At 40.8% G+C, this 23,782-nt stretch overlaps 1 protein-coding gene across 1 annotated transcript in view; it reads right to left on the minus strand.

Annotated features, from left to right (window-relative positions):
• The window catches only part of ome (dipeptidyl peptidase 4 omega), a 545,964-nt gene that overhangs the window by 97,828 nt on the left and 424,354 nt on the right, over positions 1-23,782 (minus strand). The window contains exon 2 of the mRNA XM_068227167.1: positions 18,595-18,811. Coding sequence (XP_068083268.1) covers positions 18,595-18,811 — 217 coding nt within the window. The remainder of the gene's footprint in view (positions 1-18,594; positions 18,812-23,782) is intronic.

Genomic DNA, 23,782 nt, shown 5'->3' on the forward strand with positions numbered 1-23,782 from the left:
GTTGTTTCGTCATGGGGCGACATTCAGTCCCATAGATCGCTGCTGGCCGTACCACACTCTTATAAACTTTTGCCTTTAGATATTGAGGCATCTTTTTATCACAGAGGACTCCAGTGACCTGTCTCCACTTGAGCCAAGCTGCATTTACCCTCATCCGAGTATCAGGAGTGGTGTCACAGTTTGAGGTGACGACAGATCCTAAGTACTTAAATTGCATGGTCTTCTGCAGGTCTTCTTCACTGATACTTATGGTACCTCTGGTTTGGGGGCCACATTCCAGGTATTCTGTCTTCTGGATATTGAGGTGCAGTCCATTTTCAGCCAGTCTGTCCTTTCACGTTTGAACCTGATGCTGGAGTTCAGGACGGGTTTCTTGTGCAAGTACCACATCATCGGCATAAAGAAGGGTCCAGGGATGTGAAGTCTGTATGTCAGCTGTTGCCGTATCCATGCAGAGGATGAATAGCAATGGTGAAAGGGCAGAACCTTGATGAACACCCACAGTGATATCGAAAGGCGGAGAGATTCCAGCAGGACTCCGGACAACACTAGTGGAATTGCGATACAGAAGTTGCACCCAGCTTACATACTCTTCAGGGACGCCATGACAGCGAAGAGCTCGCCAAATAAGTTCGTGTGGGATACGGTCAAAAGCCTTTTCTAGGTCTAGAAATGCCATGTGTACACTCTTCTGTCTCTCTCTGTGCTTTTCCATCAAGAGGCGTGTGGCATGGATTGCATCGATGGTACTGCATCCCTTAACAAATCCACACTGGTTTGGTGTTACAGAGACAATACATCTGAGTCTGCTGTCAAGTACACGTTCAAAGATCTTGAAAGTATGACAGAGGAGTCGTATAGGGCGATAGGTCGAGCAATCACTCACATCTCCTTTTCCCTTCCAGATTGGAACTGTTGTGCTAGTTGTCCACGTGTGTGGAAGCTGTTTCTCGGCGATGATTTGGTTGAAGAGTGAGACAAGGAACTCTGAAGCTGGCTTTCCGAGCATTTTCCAGATTTCCGCTGGTAAGTCATCTGGACCAGTTGCTTTTCCATTTTTCATTTTGCTAATGGCAAGCATTACTTCCTCGGATGTAATTGAGGGAACAGGGCCTACGATAGGATCAGGACTAGAAATTGGTGGATGCGTAAATTCTTTGTTGCTGATGTTATTATAGTAATCTGCCCAACGCTGGAGAATGGATTGTTGATCTTGTAGCAGTTTGGCGTCGGCTCCCTTGATGTGCATTACGTGTCCAATGTCCTGAGTTGAACGGTGACGGGACTTAGCAAGACGATATATATTGTTTTCTCCTGATGGTGTGTCAAGCTGGTCATATAGTGACTGGTAATAATGGTCCTTTGCTGCAGCTACAGCTCTTTTTGCTGCAGATTTCAGGTTGCGATATTGCTGAAGATCAGTATCAAGACGTGAGTTCCACCAAGTCTTGTAGGCTATCTTTTTCTCCTTGATTGCTTGCTTGACTTCGTCTGTCCACCACCAGGTTTGTTTATCAATATATTTTCGTCCGGGTATGGTTTTTCCCAACGTTTTTGTCGCCGCCTGATGTATTTGTTCCACAGCATCTTTCCACATGTCTTGAACCGATTGATCGGACTTCACGGAGAAGTTTGCCAAGGCTGTCATCAACTCGTTTCGTTGGGCATTCATCCGCCACCACTTAATTCGGTCAGGCCCGTCTTAGGTTTAGGTTTGGGTTGTGTAACATTGCTACGAATATCGAGGACAAGCAATCGGTGTTGAGGGGCAATGCTGTCATACAGAATTACTTTAGTGTCCGTTACCAGCTTAAAATCTTGTTGACGGATTAGCCAATAATCAATCTGAGTAGCATGACCACCGCTTGTATAAGTAGCCAGATGTGTTGGCCTCTTTTTAAAATATGTGTTGGTAACAATCAGATCATGAGCCTCTGCGCAATCGAGTATCCGACATCCGTCATCGTTTCGCACACCAAACCCATGTCCTCCATGGCATCGCATATATCCTTCTTTGTGAGACCCGACATGTCCATTTAAATCTCCTCCAAGAATAATGGACTCATCCTGGGGAATTGCTCGAAGGAGGGCATCCAGACTGTTCCAAAATTCATCCTTCTCATCCTCAGTGCATCCAGTTTGAGGTGCATAGCAAGATACAATGTGGGCAGTGATGGAAGTTGAGTCAATCTTGATAGACATAAGCCTATCTGACACCCTGTTGACACTGGTGACATTGTTGCAGTAGTTCTGGTCGACGACTATTGCTACACCATTTCGTGTACTGGTACCATGATAGATGAGTTTGTAGCCATCTCCGATTTCTTTTGCCTTTGAACCTTTCCACTTGGTTTCCTGGATGCAGGCAATGTTGACACGTCTGTTTTTAAGCATTTCTGCTAGTTCACGATGTCGGCCTGTCAACGTACCAATATTGAGAGTAGCAAATCTCAGTAGCTGTTTGGGTTGAACTAGCTTCTTTAGCCTACCCCGTCCATGAGTAGGTAACCCTTGCTCATTTATCACGTCACTCGGGCGTAAGTGGCGCGCGTCGCTTTGAGGGGACGCCCTAGTATGTTCCGAATTTAGAAGAGACGTAGCCATAGATGCGACAAATGATTCCTCAACCGACGGGTCGCTTCGTCTGTCGTTGAGGGCATTTTATAGCTACTGCCAGCATATAATTAGGCCGCCCCTAACCTGGAGAACAGACGCCTTTTGCAGCCGCCCCTCTGGGGTACAGACGCTGCAGCTCAATGGTATTTCAGCAGCATTTCCTCTGCTGAGGGCCCATTAGCCTCCCACAAGAGCTCATCCGCCCGAAGCCGTTGGCTCTTGTGGGGAGTCAGGTTATTTTCCGCCGCCCAACACTCGGCGTCGAGTCCCTGGCTGTACGGTCTACTCGGTTACCGTAGCATGGCAAATTGGTAAATTGCTAGGAGTTCTGTCATATATACTGCAAGCCTTCTGAGCATCACTCAGTTTCTTGGAGTAAATGCGATGGGCTTCCACACATCATTTTCATACTATTGTATCACAGATACAATATTGTATCACAGATACAATGGAAATTTCAGAAGCATCTGTGAGTAAGGTTAAATTACACTCAGGGTTAGGAATGGTTAGGAGTGTTGCAGTTGCTAAGTATTTAACATTTGCTTCTCTTTCTAGTTCCATGGAATTTTTTTTCTATGACTCTTTCTAGACCATTTAAAATATTCATAGAGAACTGCTTGTGTTTTAGCGGCATCTTTCAGATGACGATGATAAAAATTAGCCATGCTGAGAAAGGTATGGAGTTCATGGATTGTTTCGGGCAGCCTATAATTCAGAATTGTTTCAACTTCCTCAGGGAGAGGTCTTGCACCCTCTGCTGTGATGAAGTACCCTAGAAACTTTAGTTTTTCCACACTCATCACTGATTTGCAGGTGTTTATGTGAAGACCATATTTATTTAATCTGTCCATAATCAACTGAAGACGGCTATTATGCTCTTCTAATGATGTGGAAGCTACTAGAATGTCATCAAGATATGGGAATGCTAAATTCAGAAGTTGGAAAACTTCACTGATGAATCTATGGAAGGTGGACGAAGCATTACTTAATCCAAAACTCATGACATTGAATTCATAAGTCCACAGAGGGTTATTATCACAGTCTTGTTCTTGTCCTCCTCAGCTATAGGGACTTGTCAGTAAGCCTTAAATAATTCAGTTTTTGAGAAATCAATCTTCCCATTCAAGATGTGCTGAAAATCGTCTGCTCTTCGTACTGGATAGCTGTCAGGAACAGTCCTCTCATTTAATCTATATTTCCTGTAGAGTCTCAGTGAACCATCCTGTGTGCTAGCCATATGCACTGGATTTGTCCATTGAGATTTTGAGGGTCTGATTATTCTGTTATCCAGCATGAACTGGTTATCTGGAGCTTCTTAGGATCTAACTGCCTGCATTTGGAGAATACTGGTTGTCCTTCAGTGACAATATGATGCTTTAAGTTATATCACGACTTATCAGATTACATACCATACCCAATTTGGTGGTGTTAATCTTGGGTATTCAGCAAGCAGGTAACCAAATTTAAAATTCATATTCACAATGCTAACAACATCCCCTTCTGTGATAACTTTAACATTGTCCTTAACATACAGTGCAGTTACACCATCAATCAGCTGTTATTATGCAGATCTACAGGCTCAAATGAAATTCTTTGAGAAAATCAGCTCCAATTATGCCTTTCTTTATTTTGGCTACTATGAATTGCCACTGAATCTTTTGCTTTAATCCAAAGTTCACAGTCAAAATGTTGATACTGTAAGGTGGTGTTTCTGTATTGTTAGCAGCATACAGTTTATATGAATTATCTACATTGCCATGCTTTGTTGTGGGCCATTTTGAGACATCTGCTCACTGTCTACAAGTATCTTCACTCCCGTTTCTTTATCCCTCCAAATAACTGGGATCTGCAGCACAACTTGTGACTTTCTTCAGCAGAATATGCTGTTAATTCTGCTGCTGTTTGAAGTTTTCTGATTCCTTCCAACTGCATGACTGTTTACATTTATCAGGGTAGCAATTTGAGCCAAATTTAGAATGATAGTAACAAAATTTACCTTCTGGATTAAATTTTCTGTCTAACCGGCTATGACTCCTACTATGCCTGGGACTACAGGTCTGGGATAGCTGCAATATGTTGTTCCTAAGCAGCAATCTTTGCTACGAGGTCGTCCTTTGTTGCACCGCTCATACTAGAGCACTGACAAGAGGATTTTGTGGCACAATAAGTTAAAGTTTGCTATGCGGATTCATTTCTAGTATCTTATCAGCCATACTGCAACCTTCTCCATCCTTGTTGCTAACTAATAATGCATTTTCAATTGAATCTGGGAGTTTTTCTAACCATAGTGTCCTTAAAACTTTGTTTGAGTTATCTGGACTGGCCAGGAATTGCATTCTATGCAGTAGCTGGCTTAGTTTTAAGTCCCCTAAGTCAATGCCTGTCATTAACCTCTTTATTCTCTTACCTTCATTCCCTTTAAAAATGTTGAGAAGCCTTTCTTTGGCTGCAGAATATTTACTAGCATTTATTTATTTAATCATATGGTGATTATAACTACAAATTGATAAGTCCAGGTCCAAGTGTTTCAGCCACTCTACAGCACTTTCTGAAAGATGAAACAGGTCGCTGGGGCTTCTGGAGTAGGCATGAAGAGGGCAGCGCAGGATGATATGGTCCATGGTCTGCTCCTCTTCACTGCATTCACTCATTGGAGAAACCATCCAATCCCACTTATGGCATAAGAAATTGGAGTGTCCATGCCCAGTTCACAGTCTGTTGAGGCGACACCATAGTTTTCTTGGAAGGTTGAATTCCTTCATTTTCAGGGTTGGATTTATGTCATGAGCATTTGTTCCAGATGTTGAAATTGACCACTCATCCCACCAGCTCTCGTTTAGATTAAAATTATCCCTCAAGAGTCGGCCAGCGAGTATACTTGCTTGTCTCCTAGATCAAAGTCGTCGTGGCGATGGGTAACAAAATTCCTGGTGAACTGGTAATGAGGGAGATGACCAGATCATCTTTGCTTCTCTCAGCAGAGCTTCCTTTCTCCTCAGGTGGGGTGGTGGGATATGACTAAGTACGGGAAACCAGTGGCAAGGTGTTGACTTTACAGTACCAGTTATGCAGCGCATGGTATCATTCAACTTAGTATCCACATTATGCACATGTGCACTTTCCAGCCATACTGGGGCACAGTATTCCACTGCAGAGTAGACAAGACTGATACCTGTTAATCATAAGCAGTCAGCCGAGGCTCCCCAGGAACTGCCACAAAGCTTGTGTAGGATGTTATTCCTTGTAGCAATTTCGTGAGAGAGCTTGGTGAGATGTTCTTTGTAGCTCAGAGTTATGCTCAGAGTTCTGTCCAGTGTGACTCCTAGATATTTTGGGAACAGGTTGTACTTTAGTTTTTCACCAAGGAATAAGACAGATGGCTCATAGTTTGTGAGTCGGTTGCTGAGATGAAAACACGAAACCTTGGTCTTCGAAGTACTTGGGATAAAACGCCAAGACTTGAAGAAAGTTGCCATTTTGACCAAGTCTGCTGAAAGAATGCCTTCTCCATCCTCAAAATTTCTGCTTTGAGCTACCAATGCAATGTTGTCTGCATAGATGAACTTAGTAGCTGTGGTTGGTGGTAAGTCATGGATGTATAGGTTGAAGAGAACTGGGGCCAATACTGATCCCTGTGGCAGACCGTTATTTAATTTTCTTTTGCGACTTTTAGAATCACCTAGGAATACTACACACTCTCTCTCACAGAGCATGTTGGAAATTAGGTTTGCAATTTCCAACCAGGGAATTACTCCCAGGATTTTAAGAATTAGTCCATGTCGCGAGACAGTATCATATGCCCTTGTCAGATCAATAAAGACCGCTGTTGATTTTAACTTCTTTTGGAAGCCTGCCTCGATGTGAGTGGTAAGAGACAAAACTTGATCATTGCAGCTACGATTTCTTCTGAAACCAGCATAATTACTAGCATAATTACTTTTGATAATGTCTCAATACTTCGGCTCTAATTGAGACACCAAGTACCTAATTGAATTTGATTCCTTTGGATGTTAATTTATTATTTGAGAATTGTGCTTTGAGCTATTAAAACTAAATTTCTGGTTTATTGGTCCAGAACAGCAGAATTTTAATCATAACTTTGCTAACCTTAACATCACTCGTGCCGGCATTGCAATATTGTTCAGAGCTATTGTTTTCCATTATTTCTTTGATCACGTCCAGGTAATCAATTTATGTAGCTGTAATAAAGACGTACCACATAGTCTTGCAGAATATCTTTATTTATTTCACTTAACATTTACTCAAAACAGCATTTTACGCTTTTATTGGTCTAAAGCACATTATTATTATTATTATTATTATTATTATATATATATATATATATATATATTGCGAATGAGCCCATTAGGACTACGCAAAGTACTTAGAGGCAGGCATTTGCCTTTCTTTGTGCCCACACTTCCTTCATTCGTTTGCTGTGTGCTTCTTTTCTCTCTTGAGACCATTATTATTATTATTATAATTATACAGTAATATATTGTTGTTAACTGTTCTTCTTTTTTATATTCGATCGTTATCGACATATTTTTAGAAACGCCCGAGATTGTGTTCTGAGGTTACTTACTCACAAATCATGTAGTTCAGTTTTAATTAATTAATTTATTTATTTATTGGTGACAAAAGGTCCCATGAGCCTCTGGCTCATGATAGGGACAATACAGTACATACTTTTTTAAGGCAACACAATATTTTAATGAATTCTGGTGTAGTCTGTTAATTGATATAGAGGTATTTAGTGAAACATAAATAGCATCTGCAATATAAATTATGAACTTAATCACATGTTAGAAGGACATTCTGTTGATTAATACAATTAATAACATTTAATACCTGTTAGTGATATATCCATTACCAGTAGGGAATTCTCATGCTTTCTGTCAACTCTATGGATTATTAGTATTCAAAGAGATAACAGTCTCATTCAACAAAAGCCTTTGTTTTAGGTACTGGTATTCTTGTATTAGATTGGTTAGTTAGGCAGAATGATTTAATCATGCTCTGTACGAAACCATTTAATTTACACCATCTCACCTGATACCCATGTGCCGTTGAACTCATCCTCAGTTCTAAATTCATCATCTACGATTTCTTCGAGGGTGATAGGCCTACCTATCTCTGCAACAACAAGGATTACATATGCTGGTTTTGTATGTGGATATCTTTTGATTATTCAATGATTCAACAGCAGAAATTCAACAGAGATGTACCAATGGGTCAGCCAGATATTACATCTGAAGCAGTGCAAAATTGATACAAACACGTTCTCTTGACGGAAGAATGAGAAATGGAAGATATTTGTGAACTAAGAACCAGTGAGTGCCATCACAATGTGTTAACAAGTATAAACCTATTCTTCTAAGTAGTTTTCAGAAAATGAACAACAGCAGGAAAACAAAAGGAATTTTGAAAAAGAAAAAAGAGAGCAGAAGCCGTCTTGAAAGAGAGATAAAGACCACTGACAAAAGATACAGAGAAGAGAGACAAAATGAAAGTATGTAGGTAACTGCATAGTGCACAGAGGAAGTGGAAATGAAACTGCAAAATTTAATCAAGGCTAGAAAACAGAGAAACCACACCACTGAGGATCCCAACAAGAAGGCAGCAAAATGTCAGTATAAAGTTAAAATTGAAATATTTTTAATAAAACATGGAAATAAGACAATCTCAGTACTGAATGGCTCTTTCAAGAAATGAACAACACGACAACAAATCATCAGATATTGGAAATTATGTAGACTTAAGACTTGAACTAAAAATGGATAAATGTTTCATGTCAGTATAGCTAAGAAATATATCTGAGATATTCAAAATTGTAATCTATTTGTCACTGCACTTGATTATCTTCCATTAATGGACACGACAATTTGTTTTTTAATATCAATTCCCAATGTAGTAGGCAATAAGGAAGAGTACCAGTACATAAATAAATAACATTCAGTTGGTACTCATAGAAAGTCTGTAATTTTGGATTAATTTATTCCTATAGGGGACACGTCATTCTTTGTATGATTATTCAAATTAAGTCTAAAACATTGATTGCATTAAGCTTATTTATCCAAATTATGTACAAATGCAGTGTTTGTAATAATTGAAATATGAATGTAACTATTGCTAGACTGCTCTTGTTAATAAACAGTGTGATATAAGTTCTACATTAATAACCAATAAACTGGAAAAATGTTCATGAACAGATACTTCATGCAATCAAAATGAAGATGCAGTGATGGCCCACTGACTTGACTCAACCAGACCATGATGTGTGCAAGAAACTAAAGGTTGCACAAAAGGTGCAGAAAATGCAGGAATCACACCTACGATGGCATGAACATGTACTTCACAATGACACCTCAACAGCAAAAACCACCTTTCAACTAAATGTCAAAGATTTTAGGCCCTGAGGACAACCACAAACACATTGGCTGCACAGTGTGAGAGGCACCGTACGCCTCACAAAATTCGGCCTTCAGGTTATGGATCGTCGGAAGTGAGAAAACGATACAAGAATGCCCACCCCATGTAAGTGGGGAAAAAAGCAAAAAAGAAGAAAGCTCAAACTGGAGGTTGAAAGGGATCCTGAAGTTTGTTTTTGAAATAGCATAGCTTCCTTTTCCTTCCTAGATTTTGATTGCCAATCGGACTTTCATCATCAGGCACTTGTATGAAAACACTGTTAAACAGTTATCATAGAAATATTATGACAAATTGTTCTTTTAGAACAAGAAGTGTCTTACATTTTTGTATAATAAACTTCCTTCAAGTCAATTTAGACTGATTTTTAAAAGCAGTATGTTTATAAATAGCATTGAATTGAAGTGTTTTTATATTAACTCAGCTATTTCCTCTCAAGGATTTTTTTTTTTGTGATATATGGTTGTATTTTATAGCCTGTTCACAGAATTACTCTGACAGGTACTCATTTGTGGAAAGGGTTGAGTACATCCATTAAGTCCATAAGTGGAAGTCTGTTTTTAAATTTCTCAACTTCCTGACAGGAAATCAAATCCACACCCTTCCACATTAATTAATTAATTAATTAATCAGCTAATTTGTAACATACGCTACCCTTTTGCAGGGTCTTTTTTAAGTTAGTTCTATTTTCACTGCTGACAAACAGCAAAACTGAGAAATTTGGCCAAGTATTTTTTCCTGACAGTTTCCAAACATGCCACTAATGGTAAGTGGATTTCATTAACTTTAGAGTAATATAGGGGTAGGGGTAATATTTTCTGTTACCGGCATTGATAGCTACGGAAAACTGACTGTCTCTCTTGATTTTATGCAGAATTGAAGCATACTTCCTCTCTGAAGATCCAGAAAAACTGAGAAAAGCCATTATGGTCTCAGTTTCAATGACGGTGAAATCCTGACATTCACCTCTCCACAGTAGAGAGAGAGCAATGACTGTTTATAACAATTTTGTTATATGCAGGCGGCTAATGAATGAAGGGACCGAGTATCTCCTGGTATAAGAAGATCCTCTCTACCAAGTGTCAACAGTCTCCTTCAGGGTGGATGAGCGGGTAGAGGTTAGGGCACTCTATTGTCCTTGGAACAGGAAATGGTCCCAAAAAGCAGAAGAACCTACAACTGGTCACTGGCATTAGGATGCGAATGGCAACGGGAAACCACTGCATTAAAGATCCTGAAGGATATCCCTTTAAGTTCATATGGCATGGCTCTGTTTAACGTAAAATTATCTGGAGTTTCTATTCCCCCATTCGGATCTCTGGGGGGGAATGCTTTGAACGCTGCCACGACTAGAAAGCCCGGCAGTTTTTGAAAGATCAAAGTGTATGACAACAAAGTTCGAATGGAAGGACATCCAAAGATGGCACAACTGCACTTCAGATGATGCTTTCCATGTTGCAATATCACGTTCGGAGCTCGCTATGTGGACCGCCAACCTCCGATAGGAGAAGGCGCCTCAAGAAGAATAAGAATAAGAATAAGAAGAAGCATACTTGAAGCATGAGAAAACATACGCACTCAGGTATTGTAAATAACCTAGTAGGATTCTTCTAACGCTTTTCTCACAATGGTGGGAACTCTATCGCACATGTGAATTTGGCCCAATTTTACAGCCGGATGCCCTTCCTAAGTGGAGGGATGTATTTACAATATTCTGTGTTTCTATGGGGATTGGTAGTGCGGTTTGTTGTGTGAATATGAAGAGGAATGTGTGAGGACAAACAAATGCCTAGTCCCTAAGCCGTAACAATTAACTATAGGCAGTTAAAATCTCTGGGTCAGAAATTAAAGCTGGGGCCCTCTGACCCAGAGGCCAGTATGCTGACCATTCAGCCAAAGAGCCAGACAAATAACCTAGTTATCCGTTCAATATTCGTTAGCAGTTCTACAGGGTGTCCTTGGAAAAGGTTCCATTATTTACAGAGAAGGCAGCATGCAACAAATGAAGGGAAGAAAATGTCCTACAAAAATTAGCCACAAACCTAATGTCTTTGGAGTTAAGATTCACTACCGTACTACAACTATCAATGATCACACGATGTTCCAATAATTTATAGAGGGTTGTATGCAACAAAAATGGGAAAATACGTTCCCTCTAGCTTGTTGTGTTATGGTCTTAATACGACGGGGCACCGGCCCATTATCATCGTAGGGTTAGGCGACACAACCCACAGGTCTTCCTTGAGCGATGGATTGGCCGGGAAGGGCCAATAACTTCGCCTGTTCATTCACCTGACCTTAATCCTTTAGATTTTTGATTTTGGGGGCATATAAAAACCATTGTATATGTGGTCCCCATTAATGATGTGTATGAACTATGAGAATGCGTGTTCAATGCAATCCGGCAATAGTCAGTAGTGTTCCAATTAAGGCATGATTCCATGTGACATAGGGTGGAAGTTTGCATTGCAGTGGATGGCTCTCACATTGAGCATATGTTGTGAAGAGTAGATCAAAGACCTGGTGATCATTGATGGTAGTGATAGCGGGTCATAACTGCAAAGATAGGCCTATTGTGTTTACGACCAATGTTTATAGGACCTTCTTTCCTTCATTTGTTGCGTGGTGCATTCTCTGTAAATATTGGAACCTTTTTCAAGGACACCTCATAGAATCATACAAAGTCTGTTGGTAAGTATATTAGAACTCCTATTTTCTTAAGGGAAATATAATTTTGTGCCTTTTATGTTTCACAGGACCAAAGGTACCAGAATGCTTCCAAGATAAAATGTCCATAAACAAATTTTCCATCTTGCGAAGTTTGGCAAAAATCAAGTCAGTTGTTTTTCCAACATTTTGCAGGTGTGGACAAGGAAGGAATAATATTATTCTATTGTAATCATTAAAAAAAGAGAAAATTAATTTTTTCATATATTTATGCTCTGGAGTCCTACGCCTTTAAGAGAAACAATCCTGTCATGAAAGCAGTAGCCTCAACAGTATGTAAAATTAAACAGAAGACATGGCAATAGTGTTCACACCCATCTGATATTAAAATTCAGGGGCACTAATCATGATACATTTAAGAGCACCATACAAATAAGCCTATAACTAAAATAGTATTGTAGATTAACAGGAACACTGATAGACAAAACATAATTTCTAATAGTACAAGAAGCATATTAAGACCCAGTAGTGCATGGCAAGCTAACATAATTTTCATTCTAATATTGATGCGTAAAGCAAGATGCAGAAATGCTGTACAAAACAATGTGACCAACACCCTACCAATCTCTCTACTAGTCCAAACTATTTACGGTTCATAATGTGAAAACGTTGACAGGCAAGCATGCAAAATTCAGTACATTGCAATAAAACAAATCCCTCTGACAGTCAATTTTCATGATCAAAAGCTATTTATATGTCACATCATATTCAGCAAATAATAATAACTATGGATTTTAGGCCCCTTAAAACAATAATAATAATAATAATAATAATAATAATAATAATAATAATAATAATAATAATAATAATAATAATCACCAACAAATCTGAATGTTCAAATGATGTGTGACACAACTCTGACTTGTTGTTTAATAGCTGGGTGGGCTTAAACGGCACCGGCAAAGTAAATGACCCAAAAGAGAGACCGAAATTCGAACCTGAAAGCTACTTTCTTCACTTTAAGTTAGTTCGTATCTTCTCAACTTCGATTTAATTTCAGATGTCATGCAGATATCAAGTACGGATTATCTGTAATTATTACGGATTTCACCTCACCATTGCGGCATTACGGTCAAAGTTAAAAATATTACGAAAAAACAACAATATCATGAACAAATAATTTTCTACGGGAGAAAAAAAGGAAAGGAGGAAAAATGAATCCTTACGAGCATTACTGCTCAAACCTCCTTATTTCAACGCTTGTGAGTTGGCAACGATACTTCGATCGCCACTGCCCCTTGCTACCCGTGAGCGTTGTGGAATTCATTGTCACTGAAGGAGCTTCACTCTGCTCTTCTCTATTTATAAAACCTTAATTAATGTTGTGTATTTGCATTATTAAGTGTACTTCACAGGACCACAGAAAGAGGTTTCACTGTTGCTAGGAAAAATCAGAGGGAATTCAAGCCTACATTAAGCACATTGCACTGGAATCGCTTATGGTTCAGAAGGCGAAAATGCCATCAGAGGGGGATGGATGATTCAAGAAAATCCACTGTGAAAAGCAGCTGTTGGGTGCAAAACAAGCTACAAAGAATGTTTTACGACAGAACTAACTGTTAATGTGCAAATTTTTTGGTGTAATACGAAATACTTTAGAATGGATTGCTCTCGGAAAGGGCAAAGGTTGTGTCATTATCGAGAAAGTAGAAGGATACTTTGGATTTGACTCGAAAATTTTTTTGAGGGGCGGCGGCAGGGGTTTTTATTACTGATAACCTACTTCAAAGGTTGGCACCTCTGCAAGTAGGTATTATTTAATATGACTTTGAATTTTAACGTACACTCACATTCCTCGACAATGGGTACATGGAAGAAGAACTTTTAAGACGCTTTTAGTGTTTGAGTAGAACGCGTACTTCGCTAAGAGTATCTTAACTTTCGATTATGTTTAATGTCTCACTTTGTGGGAGTATAAAGACAGCAGTGGGAATTGATCACAATTTCTTATTTGATTGTTTGAAATTTTTTAGCCGCCTCCGTGGCGTAGTGGTTAGCGTGATTAGCTGCCACTCCCAGAGGTCCCGGTTCGATTCCTGGCTATGTCACGAAATTTGGAAAGTGGCACGAGGGTTGGAACGGGTCCACTCAGCCTCCGAAGATCAACTGAGTGGAGGTGGGTTCGATTCCCACTTCAGTCATCCTCGAAGTGGTTTTCTGTGGTTTCCCACTTCTCCTCCAGGCAAATGCCGGAATGGTACCTAACTTAAGGCCACGGCTGCTTCCTTCCCTCTTACTTGTCTATCCCTTCCAATCTTCCCATCCCCTCACAAGGCCCCTGTTCAGCATAGCAAGTGAGGCTGCCTGGGCGAGGTACTGGTCCTCTTCCCCGGTTTTATCTTCCGAACCAAAGTCTCACGCTCCAGGACACTGCCCTTGAGGCGGTAGAGGTGGGATCCCTCGCTGAGTCAGAGGGAAAAACCAACTCTGGAGGGTAAACAGATAAAGAAAGAAAGATTTTTTTCTATAAGATTTTGTTCTGTTTGGACCTTTGGACTTGGAAGAATGTTTTCGTTCTCGCAAACCTGGATCCAACCAGATCATTTTAAATTCTGTTTTAGAAACTCTTATTTATGTGTTGTATCAAAATTATAATTTATCTATGAATTTTAATATTTTCGTATTTTTGTCTAAATTTGTGAAACACCCTATACTGCACGCGCATTTCGGGAAGTGCGTTCCCTGTTGCGTAAACTAAGTATTTTCTTGAACATTTATTATCACTGTGTCAGCAAGAACGAAGAGACTTCTGACTGGAGAAAATATGATTACCGTAAATGTAATTGGTGAATGTGAAAGTCGAAGGTAAATACTATATTCTGATTGGTTCTCTTGATGGTTGCACCATTTCCTGTTTCTGGGTCTTACCCCGCTCCCTTCGGTGGGAGCGTGGTCGGATCTGTGTCTCTGATCATCTGACCATCTTAGATGACGTGTTCCTCCTTCGGTCCCCCTCGTGGGAAACGCGGCCTCAGGGTAAGCAATGTTTTACGTTTATTTCCGTTTTTAACTTCATTCAAATGTATTATTTCCTTTTTCTTACGCAGGAGTTTATCCTCGAGTTCACCGTTCACCGCTAAACTTGTCGAAATGACTTAGCTTTTCAGCTAAGATCTTATACCTTTTGTTTCGGAGGCAATACCTTTTTTTCTTAACTTCGTAACCTGTAATTATCCCTCTGGTTTGCCTCCCGGTATTTCTGTGTCACCTTGCAAAAGTACGGTATGGAAAATCTATGCACATTACCCGAAGTGTTTTAGATAGTGATGTACAATAGCGGCGCTAAGAAGGCTGGGACACCCCTGCAATAATTGAAAACGTGCCCCTCGTTTTCTGATAAGGAAAGTTACAAGTTCATTTCCTAGCATAAGGTTGTATATTACTATAATGAACAGCAACGGCGACGATGATAATACTAATAATTTACACAATTTAGTTTTTAAACCCGAAGGAATTAAAATGAAACACTTATATGATACGAACACACACACAAGAAATGCATATTCCAATTACAGTTACCAAAACACGCTGACCGTCACAATATTAAGAAATAATCTCGTTCCAGGGGCCAAATAATTTACAACTCAACCATCTATCGTAGGCCTACTTAGCTACACTAATTGCCGAAGGATCTAAACCAGCTCGAAACTTCAGTATTTAGTGTTTAGATAAGAAGGGTGTCTTTGTTATCGCATCCTCGCTAACTGCTGGATTGTCAAAACTGGCTAATTACTTCAAAAGCCTTGTTGATTGTTGTGAGTGGCAGCAAGGGGTTGTTATTATTGGAACAGGTTGTGAAACCCACATTCTTTCAGAAATAACTACCGTACTCCTATTGACGAGAAAACGCTCTCCACTACGACGCCTAAGTTTGGAATAACCCTCTGTAATACAAATAATACTGTGTGTGCTGTAGCGTTTTCAAAATGTAAAATCACTCTTCAGGTACTGAAGTAAGAAACAGTCATGGGCCTCTCACAAGCCACGGGCCCCCGCGCTTATCCTTATTGCCGCCACTTCTGATGCAAGATTTCTGTACCTCCGTGTTTGGTTTTATTTATACTGTTGTGTAGATTGGGATTAGCCCTCATTTTAATCGACATGTATTGTTGGATAATGTTTATTGGCATTCAAATTCAGTGATTAAATTTCTTTTAGTGCACTACGCATGTCTGCAGGCGCGGCTAAATCTTTAATTTCCCTTTATAAAGATTTTTCTATTTTGAGTTTTGATTTGTTTCCTTTATTCTAAAAATAAATAAATGTGTGTAATCCAAGGGCAATTACCCTCTCCATTTTCGTTCTTCGCAAAAGGCTACGTTCCATTACCTCTCAGGGTTCCATGCCGCTTTCCACATCCATTCTGTAGTTGTCATGTTTCCTAACCTGTTTGTTTACGTTTTGTTCTTGGAGGTTTTGTTGAACCTTAAGTTTTCTTTTACTGTGTTTAAGATGTCATTATTTTATTATTTGTTTTAAATTTGTGTAATCAAGCCAAGTGCGGTTACACAATTGATGGGTAAAAGGGAAGGCTACCTGTTACAAAAAGTAAATTAATAATCTGAAACGTAGTTTTCCTAACTCGAGACGTTTCATTCCAGGCTTTCATCAATGTCATACTTTCATATGTTATATTATGTTATGTGACTCCCTCTCGTAGAGTTGAGTCGTTCATGAACTAACTAGTTCATTCGAACGACTCGTTTACTTGAACTGGTATGAGTTCGTTCAAATATTTTGAAGGGGTCGTTCACGCGAGCATACAAAATGTTAAGAGGACGAAGACCTAAGCAAGCACCATCTATTGTAAAATGCACGTACTAGCTCGCACCGCAAGTGCTGTTGTTCAGATAGCTCATAATAAACTACCTCGTTCATTTGAAGCACGGTACCTACCGTGATTTGAACGACTTAGCTCAGCTCTTTTTTCACTCCTTCTCAAACCCGTCATCTCTCCTGGCCAGAGAGAGGGCGACACCCTCTAGGTGGCCCACCCCACCCCATCAGGGTGGTGAATGAAAACTTGCAAAGTAAGCTCTCGGACTGATTCTGATGGTTCCGTCAGCGTCCGCTTCGAATACTAGCCCTGTACCGCGTACAGTGTGCCATCTGGTGACGAATGAACGTACCATTTCCTCTTCTATTATTAACGTATAAATTCAAACTTCATTCTTGGCGAAGTCCTCCTCGGTCGTGAACAGTCGAGATTTTTTTCTGAAGGTGCAGAGCAAACGTAAAGAATTTCACCTTATTTTCTTGACACGACATAAGCCTAAAAGCCTATATCATGTCTATAAGTACGGGCCGTGAAAGCATTAATGGTAATATATTTTCAGTGAATTTGATCTAGCTCCATACCATGGGATGTAAAATTAAATTTCCGTTTCGAAAGATTAGTTACTAGATTCTGATAAGGCTCCAGGCAGCCCCAAGAGTGGGGGTAGAGTGTCTGCTGTTAGACAGCGACTCTGGATTCTTGGTCAGTCCAAAGATTTTAATTTTGGACTGAGGGCTAGAATGCGCTTTATTCAGCCTCGTGAGACCATCCAAGGAACTGCTGATATGAGTGGCAGCGTACCCGGTCAAGAAATCCAAATGATACAGCTGAGAATCATCGCTTTGAGCACGTGACACTCTAATTCGCTTGGCGGCCTCTGTGGTGTAGTGGCTAGTGTGATTACCTGCCAAGCCTGGAGGCCCGGGTTCGATTCCCGGTTCTCCCACGAAATTTGCAAAGTGGTACAAGGGTTGGAACATGGTCCACTCAACCTCGGGAGGTCAACTGAGTAGAGGGGGTTCAGTTTCCACCTTAGCCATCCTCGAAGTGGTTTTCCGTGGATTCCCACTTCTCCTCCAAGCAAATGCCGGGATGGTACCTAACCTTAAGTCCACGGCCGCTTCCTTCTCTCTTCCTTATCTATCCTTCCAATCTTCCTATCTCCCACAAGACCCTGTTCAGCATAGCAGGTAAGGCCACTGTGCGAGGTACTGGTCATCCTCCCTAGTTTCATACCTCGACTCAGTGTCTTACGCTCCAGGACACTGCCCTTGAGGCGCTAGAGGTGGGAACCCTCCCTGAGCCAGGGGAAAAAAAAACAATCCTGGAGGGTGAACTGATTAAGAAAGTAGAGGTCTTGGATTATTATTATTATTATTATTATTATTATTATTATTATTATTATTATTATTATTATTATTATTATTATTATTATTATTTAGGCGTGATTAGAAGAGTGGCTCAGCAGGTGGATTTCTACTCGAACGACTGAGGTTCGATGTCTGATTGGAATCTTCATCTGAAAATTCTCGTACGTCAGGAAGGGCACCTGGTCTTAAAAACCCCGGCTAAAACTCAAAATGAGCCAGAATGGCACCAACGATCTTAGAATTACCTGGGCTAAACAAAGGATAACTTTATAAATTCTTATTCTTGTCCATTTAATTGTTATTTTATAATAGGGAACTTTCCTAGACACAAATCTGTCTTGTGTTAGTCAAATAAGCCTTTTACTGACTTAAGGCTTTTACGTAATCTGATTTAAAGAGACTTTTCTACATTTTTATCCTATCCTATTTTGGTAAGAACAGGAAATGTACCAACTGAAGAATTTGTGTACTCAATGTTATTCTTAATGGGATAGTTCATGGCGTTAACATTGAACATGTTTGACTTGGAAATAATTTCAATCTATTTTGTGCCCCCACCCTCACACTCCAGGCCCTTTTATCACTAATCAAACATGTATCCAAAGCGTGTATTATTTTACGTAATAGTAAGAAACAGGCAAGTTCTTATGATATTTTTGGTAAAAAGAAGTGTACCTGATACCCAGCTGCCATTGAAACCCGCTGTGGTGAGTTTTCCGTCCAACACTTCCTCTAGCCGAACGCTGCTGCCATCCAGCCGCGCGGCATTTCCTGCAGGTGAACTGCTGAGCAGGACGGCGCCGACTACGATGAGAACCAGTACCAGGACACCAATAGCCACGGCCACCAAGATCGTACGAAGTCCCCGCCGTGAGTGCCGCGACACCAGTTCCTGAAACAAAGGGAAGCACGTCATAATTAGCACCGAATCAACACGGTTTTGGGCCTCCAGAGGGAAGAGAAATAATATAATGATGATGATGATGATGATGATTCTTGGTTAAAGGGGCCTAACAGTTTGGTCATCGGCCCCTAATGGTACGAGATTGAACGAAATGACACGATAATTACTTCGTAAAACATAAAAATGTATCCACTGACTAAAATTTAAAACGAATGATGATGATAAAATGACATCGAATCCAAAACAGTCAGTGGATCTAATTCACAATTCCTTGTTTTCAGAGATGATGCTTGTTGTTCAAAGGGGTCCAAATTCCACGTCACTGGCCCCTCACAGTAGTAATCACTGGTAAAACAGAACCATGGTGTTCCTACTATAGTAGTACCAATCACTGGTAAGTTAGACTCATAGCGTTTCTCGCATGATGGTACTAATCACAGGTAATGTATAGTAGCTCCATGGTATGTACACACAACGACACTACTCACAGGTAATACAAAGCCATGGTGTTTCGCACACAAGGGTACTACTAATAATTATGTTATTGGCTTTACGTCCCACTAACTACTTTTTCCGTTTTCTGAGACGCCGAGGAGCCGGAATTTAGACCCGCAGGAGTTCTTTTACGTGCCAGAAAATCTACCGACGCGAGGCTGACGTATTTGAGCACCTTCAAATACCACTGGACTGAGCCAGGATCGAACCTGCCCTGTTGGGGTCAGAGGGGCAGCGCCTCAACCGTCTGAGCCACTCAGCCCGGCAAGGTTACTACTCACAAGCAATGCAGAACCATGGTGTTCCTCACATAGTGGGACCAATCACGGGCGCCTGTATTCCAGTGGTGTTCCTCACTTAGTGGAATTAATCACGGGCCACGTATACTCATGGTGCTGCTCACATAGTTGTACTATGATGATGATGATGATGCTTGTTGTTTTAAGGGGCCTAACATCGAAGGTCATCGGCCCCTAATGGTACGAAATGAAAGAACAAAAATTGCAAAGGCATCCACTGACCAAAATAAAAATAAAATATGGCATAAAGAATGAATGGATGGATAGGAACTCAACAAAACACAAAACAAACAAACAAAAACCAGTGGATCGGACTCAATACAGATCGAAAATAACATTATTACCGACCAAGGAACCACTTATAAAGCACAATGATGCTTGGTGTCTAAAGGGGGTGCAAAATCCACGTCTAAGGCCCCACAGAATGGTACATGTCGCGAGTAAAATAGAACCATGGTATGTGTCATGTTGGGGTATAAATCAGAAGTAGCGAAGACTCACGGTGTTCCACAAAAGATGGTACTACTCACAAGTATTGCAATACGTACAAGTAACGCAGACCTATGGTGTGTCTCACACAATGGCCCAACTCAGAGTCAACGCAAACCGAGAAGGTTCCCCACCTAGGTGTACTAACTACGGGCGCCTGTATTCCCGTGGTGTTCCTCACATAGTGGGTTCTAATCACAGGCAACGCAGACCCACGGTGCTGCTCATATAGTGGTACAACTCACAGGCTACGCCCAGACCCGCGGTGTTGCACACATGGGTACGACGCACGGGTACTGGAATCCACCAGGCCAGGCTTTTACTGCTACTAATCACAAACCTATTTCGTACCAAATTTAGTGGTACTACTCGCAAGTACAGGCAACCTATGGTGTTCCCCGCGTGATGGTACGATTCAAAATAAGTTTCATGGTTCTAATTCAGTCAGCCCTGGGTCGCCCCTTTTAGTCGCCTCTTATGACAGGCAGGGGATACCGCGGGTGTATTCTACATGTGCGTCCCCCACCCGCAGGGGGTAGTGTGTTTGGTCCGCGAGAGGTATTTTATTTCCCTCAAGTCCGCCGGCAAGCCGGTTAGGACCCCCCTATCCGCCACCTGGGACGCGCCACGTGGGAGTATCACCTCTCCCCCTGCTACGCCTGCGTAACAGGTTCGTGGCATAGTTGTACTAATCATAGGAAATGTAGACCCACGGTGTATCACACATTATGGTAACTCCCACAGGCAACACAAACCCACGGTGTTCCTCGCATAATAGTACTACTCTCAGGCAACGCAGACCCATGGCTTTACTCACATAGTGGTACTACACACGGGCGTCAGGTAAACTCGTGGTGTTTCTCACATAGTGATACTAATCACAGGCAACGTAGATCAGTGGTGTTTCTCACAAAGTGATACTAATCACAGGCAACGTAGATCAGTGGTGTTTCTCACATAGTGATACTAATCACAGGCAACGTAGATCAGTGGTGTTTCTCACATAGTGATACTAATCACAGGCAACGTAGATCAGTGGTGTTTCTCACATAGTGATACTAATCACAGGCAACGTAGATTAGTGGTGTTTCTCACATAGTGATACTAATCACAGGCAACGTAGATCAGTGGTGTTTCTCACATAGTGATACTAATCACAGGCAACGTAGATCAGTGGTGTTTCTCACATAGTGATACTAATCACAGGCAACGTAGATCAGTGGTGTTTCTCACAAAGTGATACTAATCACAGGCAACGTAGATTAGTGGTGTTTCTCACATAGTGATACTAATCACAGGCAACGTAGATCAGTGGTGTTTCTCACATAGTGATACTAATCACAGGCAACGTAGATCAGTGGTGTTTCTCACATAGTGATACTAATCACAGGCAACGTAGATCAGTGGTGTTTCTCACATAGTGATACTAATCACAGGCAACGTAGATCAGTGGTGTTTCTCACATAGTGATACTAATCACAGGCAACGTAGATCAGTGGTGTTTCTCACATAGTGGTACTAATCACAGGCAACGTAGATCAGTGGTGTTTCTCACATAGTGATACTAATCACAGGCAACGTAGATCAGTGGTGTTTCTCACATAGTGATACTAATCACAGGCAACGTAGATTAGTGGTGTTTCTCACAAAGTGATACTAATCACAGGCAACGTAGATTAGTGGTGTTTCTCACATAGTGATACTAATCACAGGCAACGTAGATCAGTGGTGTTTCTCACATAGTGATACTAATCACAGGCAACGTAGATCAGTGGTGTTTCTCACATAGTGATACTAATCACAGGCAACGTAGATCAGTGGTGTTTCTCACATAGTGATACTAATCACAGGCAACGTAGATCAGTGGTGTTTCTCACAAAGTGATACTAATCACAGGCAACGTAGATCAGTGGTGTTTCTCACATAGTGATACTAATCACAGGCAACGTAGATCAGTGGTGTTTCTCACATAGTGATACTAATCACAGGCAACGTAGATCAGTGGTGTTTCTCACATAGTGATACTAATCACAGGCAACGTAGATCAGTGGTGTTTCTCACAAAGTGATACTAATCACAGGCAACGTAGATTAGTGGTGTTTCTCACATAGTGATACTAATCACAGGCAACGTAGATCAGTGGTGTTTCTCACATAGTGATACTAATCACAGGCAACGTAGATCAGTGGTGTTTCTCACATAGTGATACTAATCACAGGCAACGTAGATTAGTGGTGTTTCTCACAAAGTGATACTAATCACAGGCAACGTAGATTAGTGGTGTTTCTCACATAGTGATACTAATCACAGGCAACGTAGATCAGTGGTGTTTCTCACATAGTGATACTAATCACAGGCAACGTAGATCAGTGGTGTTTCTCACATAGTGATACTAATCACAGGCAACGTAGATCAGTGGTGTTTCTCACATAGTGATACTAATCACAGGCAACGTAGATCAGTGGTGTTTCTCACATAGTGATACTAATCACAGGCAACGTAGATTAGTGGTGTTTCTCACATAGTGATACTAATCACAGGCAACGTAGATCAGTGGTGTTTCTCACATAGTGATACTAATCACAGGCAACGTAGATTAGTGGTGTTTCTCACAAAGTGATACTAATCACAGGCAACGTAGATCAGTGGTGTTTCTCACATAGTGATACTAATCACAGGCAACGTAGATCAGTGGTGTTTCTCACATAGTGATACTAATCACAGGCAACGTAGATTAGTGGTGTTTCTCACAAAGTGATACTAATCACAGGCAACGTAGATCAGTGGTGTTTCTCACAAAGTGATACTAATCACAGGCAACGTAGATCAGTGGTGTTTCTCACATAGTGATACTAATCACAGGCAACGTAGATCAGTGGTGTTTCTCACATAGTGATACTAATCACAGGCAACGTAGATCAGTGGTGTTTCTCACATAGTGATACTAATCACAGGCAACGTAGATCACTGGTGTTTCTCACAAAGTGATTCTACTCATAGGTAACGCAGACCCATTTTGAGCACAGTGGAACCGATCAGGGGAATGCACACGACGACACTTATCACAAACAACGCCTGACCCGTAGTGTTCCTCACATAATGGTACTGCTGCTATGTAACGTAGACCCATGGTTTTCCTCGCAAGGTGGTATTAGTCGCAAGTAACGTCGAACTTTGGTGTTCCGCACGTAATGCTACTAATCACAAGTAGTCTCATGGTTCTAACATCATCATCCTTTGGTTGTCCCTTTTAGTCGCTTTTTACGACAGGCAGGGGATGGCGCGGGTGTATTCTTCGTCTGCGTCCCCCACTCACAGGGGGTGCAGGAAGAAGAAAAAAAATTTTGAGTGCCCAAAAGAGAATCTTAGAAGTGCCAGTATACTGTGCAATGCTTTGATGCACACAATTTTTGCAGATAATCATTGTACATTATCAACAATGTGTTGTTGAGAAACTGGTGACTTAATATTCTTTCCATAAATGTGAGTAAATCACAGCTTACAATCAAAATAAAATTAGATTTAATAGCAGTTTGTGCTTAACTAGAGTTTGAAAACGATAATCGATAAAACTAAATTAAGCTTTACAATATTCTGAATTCTTTCCTCAAAGTATTTTCATACAATATTTTGCGTCGTGTTATATTAGGATTATTTAATATTTTAATTGGTCCAT

The sequence above is a fragment of the Anabrus simplex genome, chromosome 4, assembly GCF_040414725.1.
Source record: "Anabrus simplex isolate iqAnaSimp1 chromosome 4, ASM4041472v1, whole genome shotgun sequence".
In the NCBI taxonomy this organism is placed as follows: domain Eukaryota; kingdom Metazoa; phylum Arthropoda; class Insecta; order Orthoptera; family Tettigoniidae; genus Anabrus; species Anabrus simplex.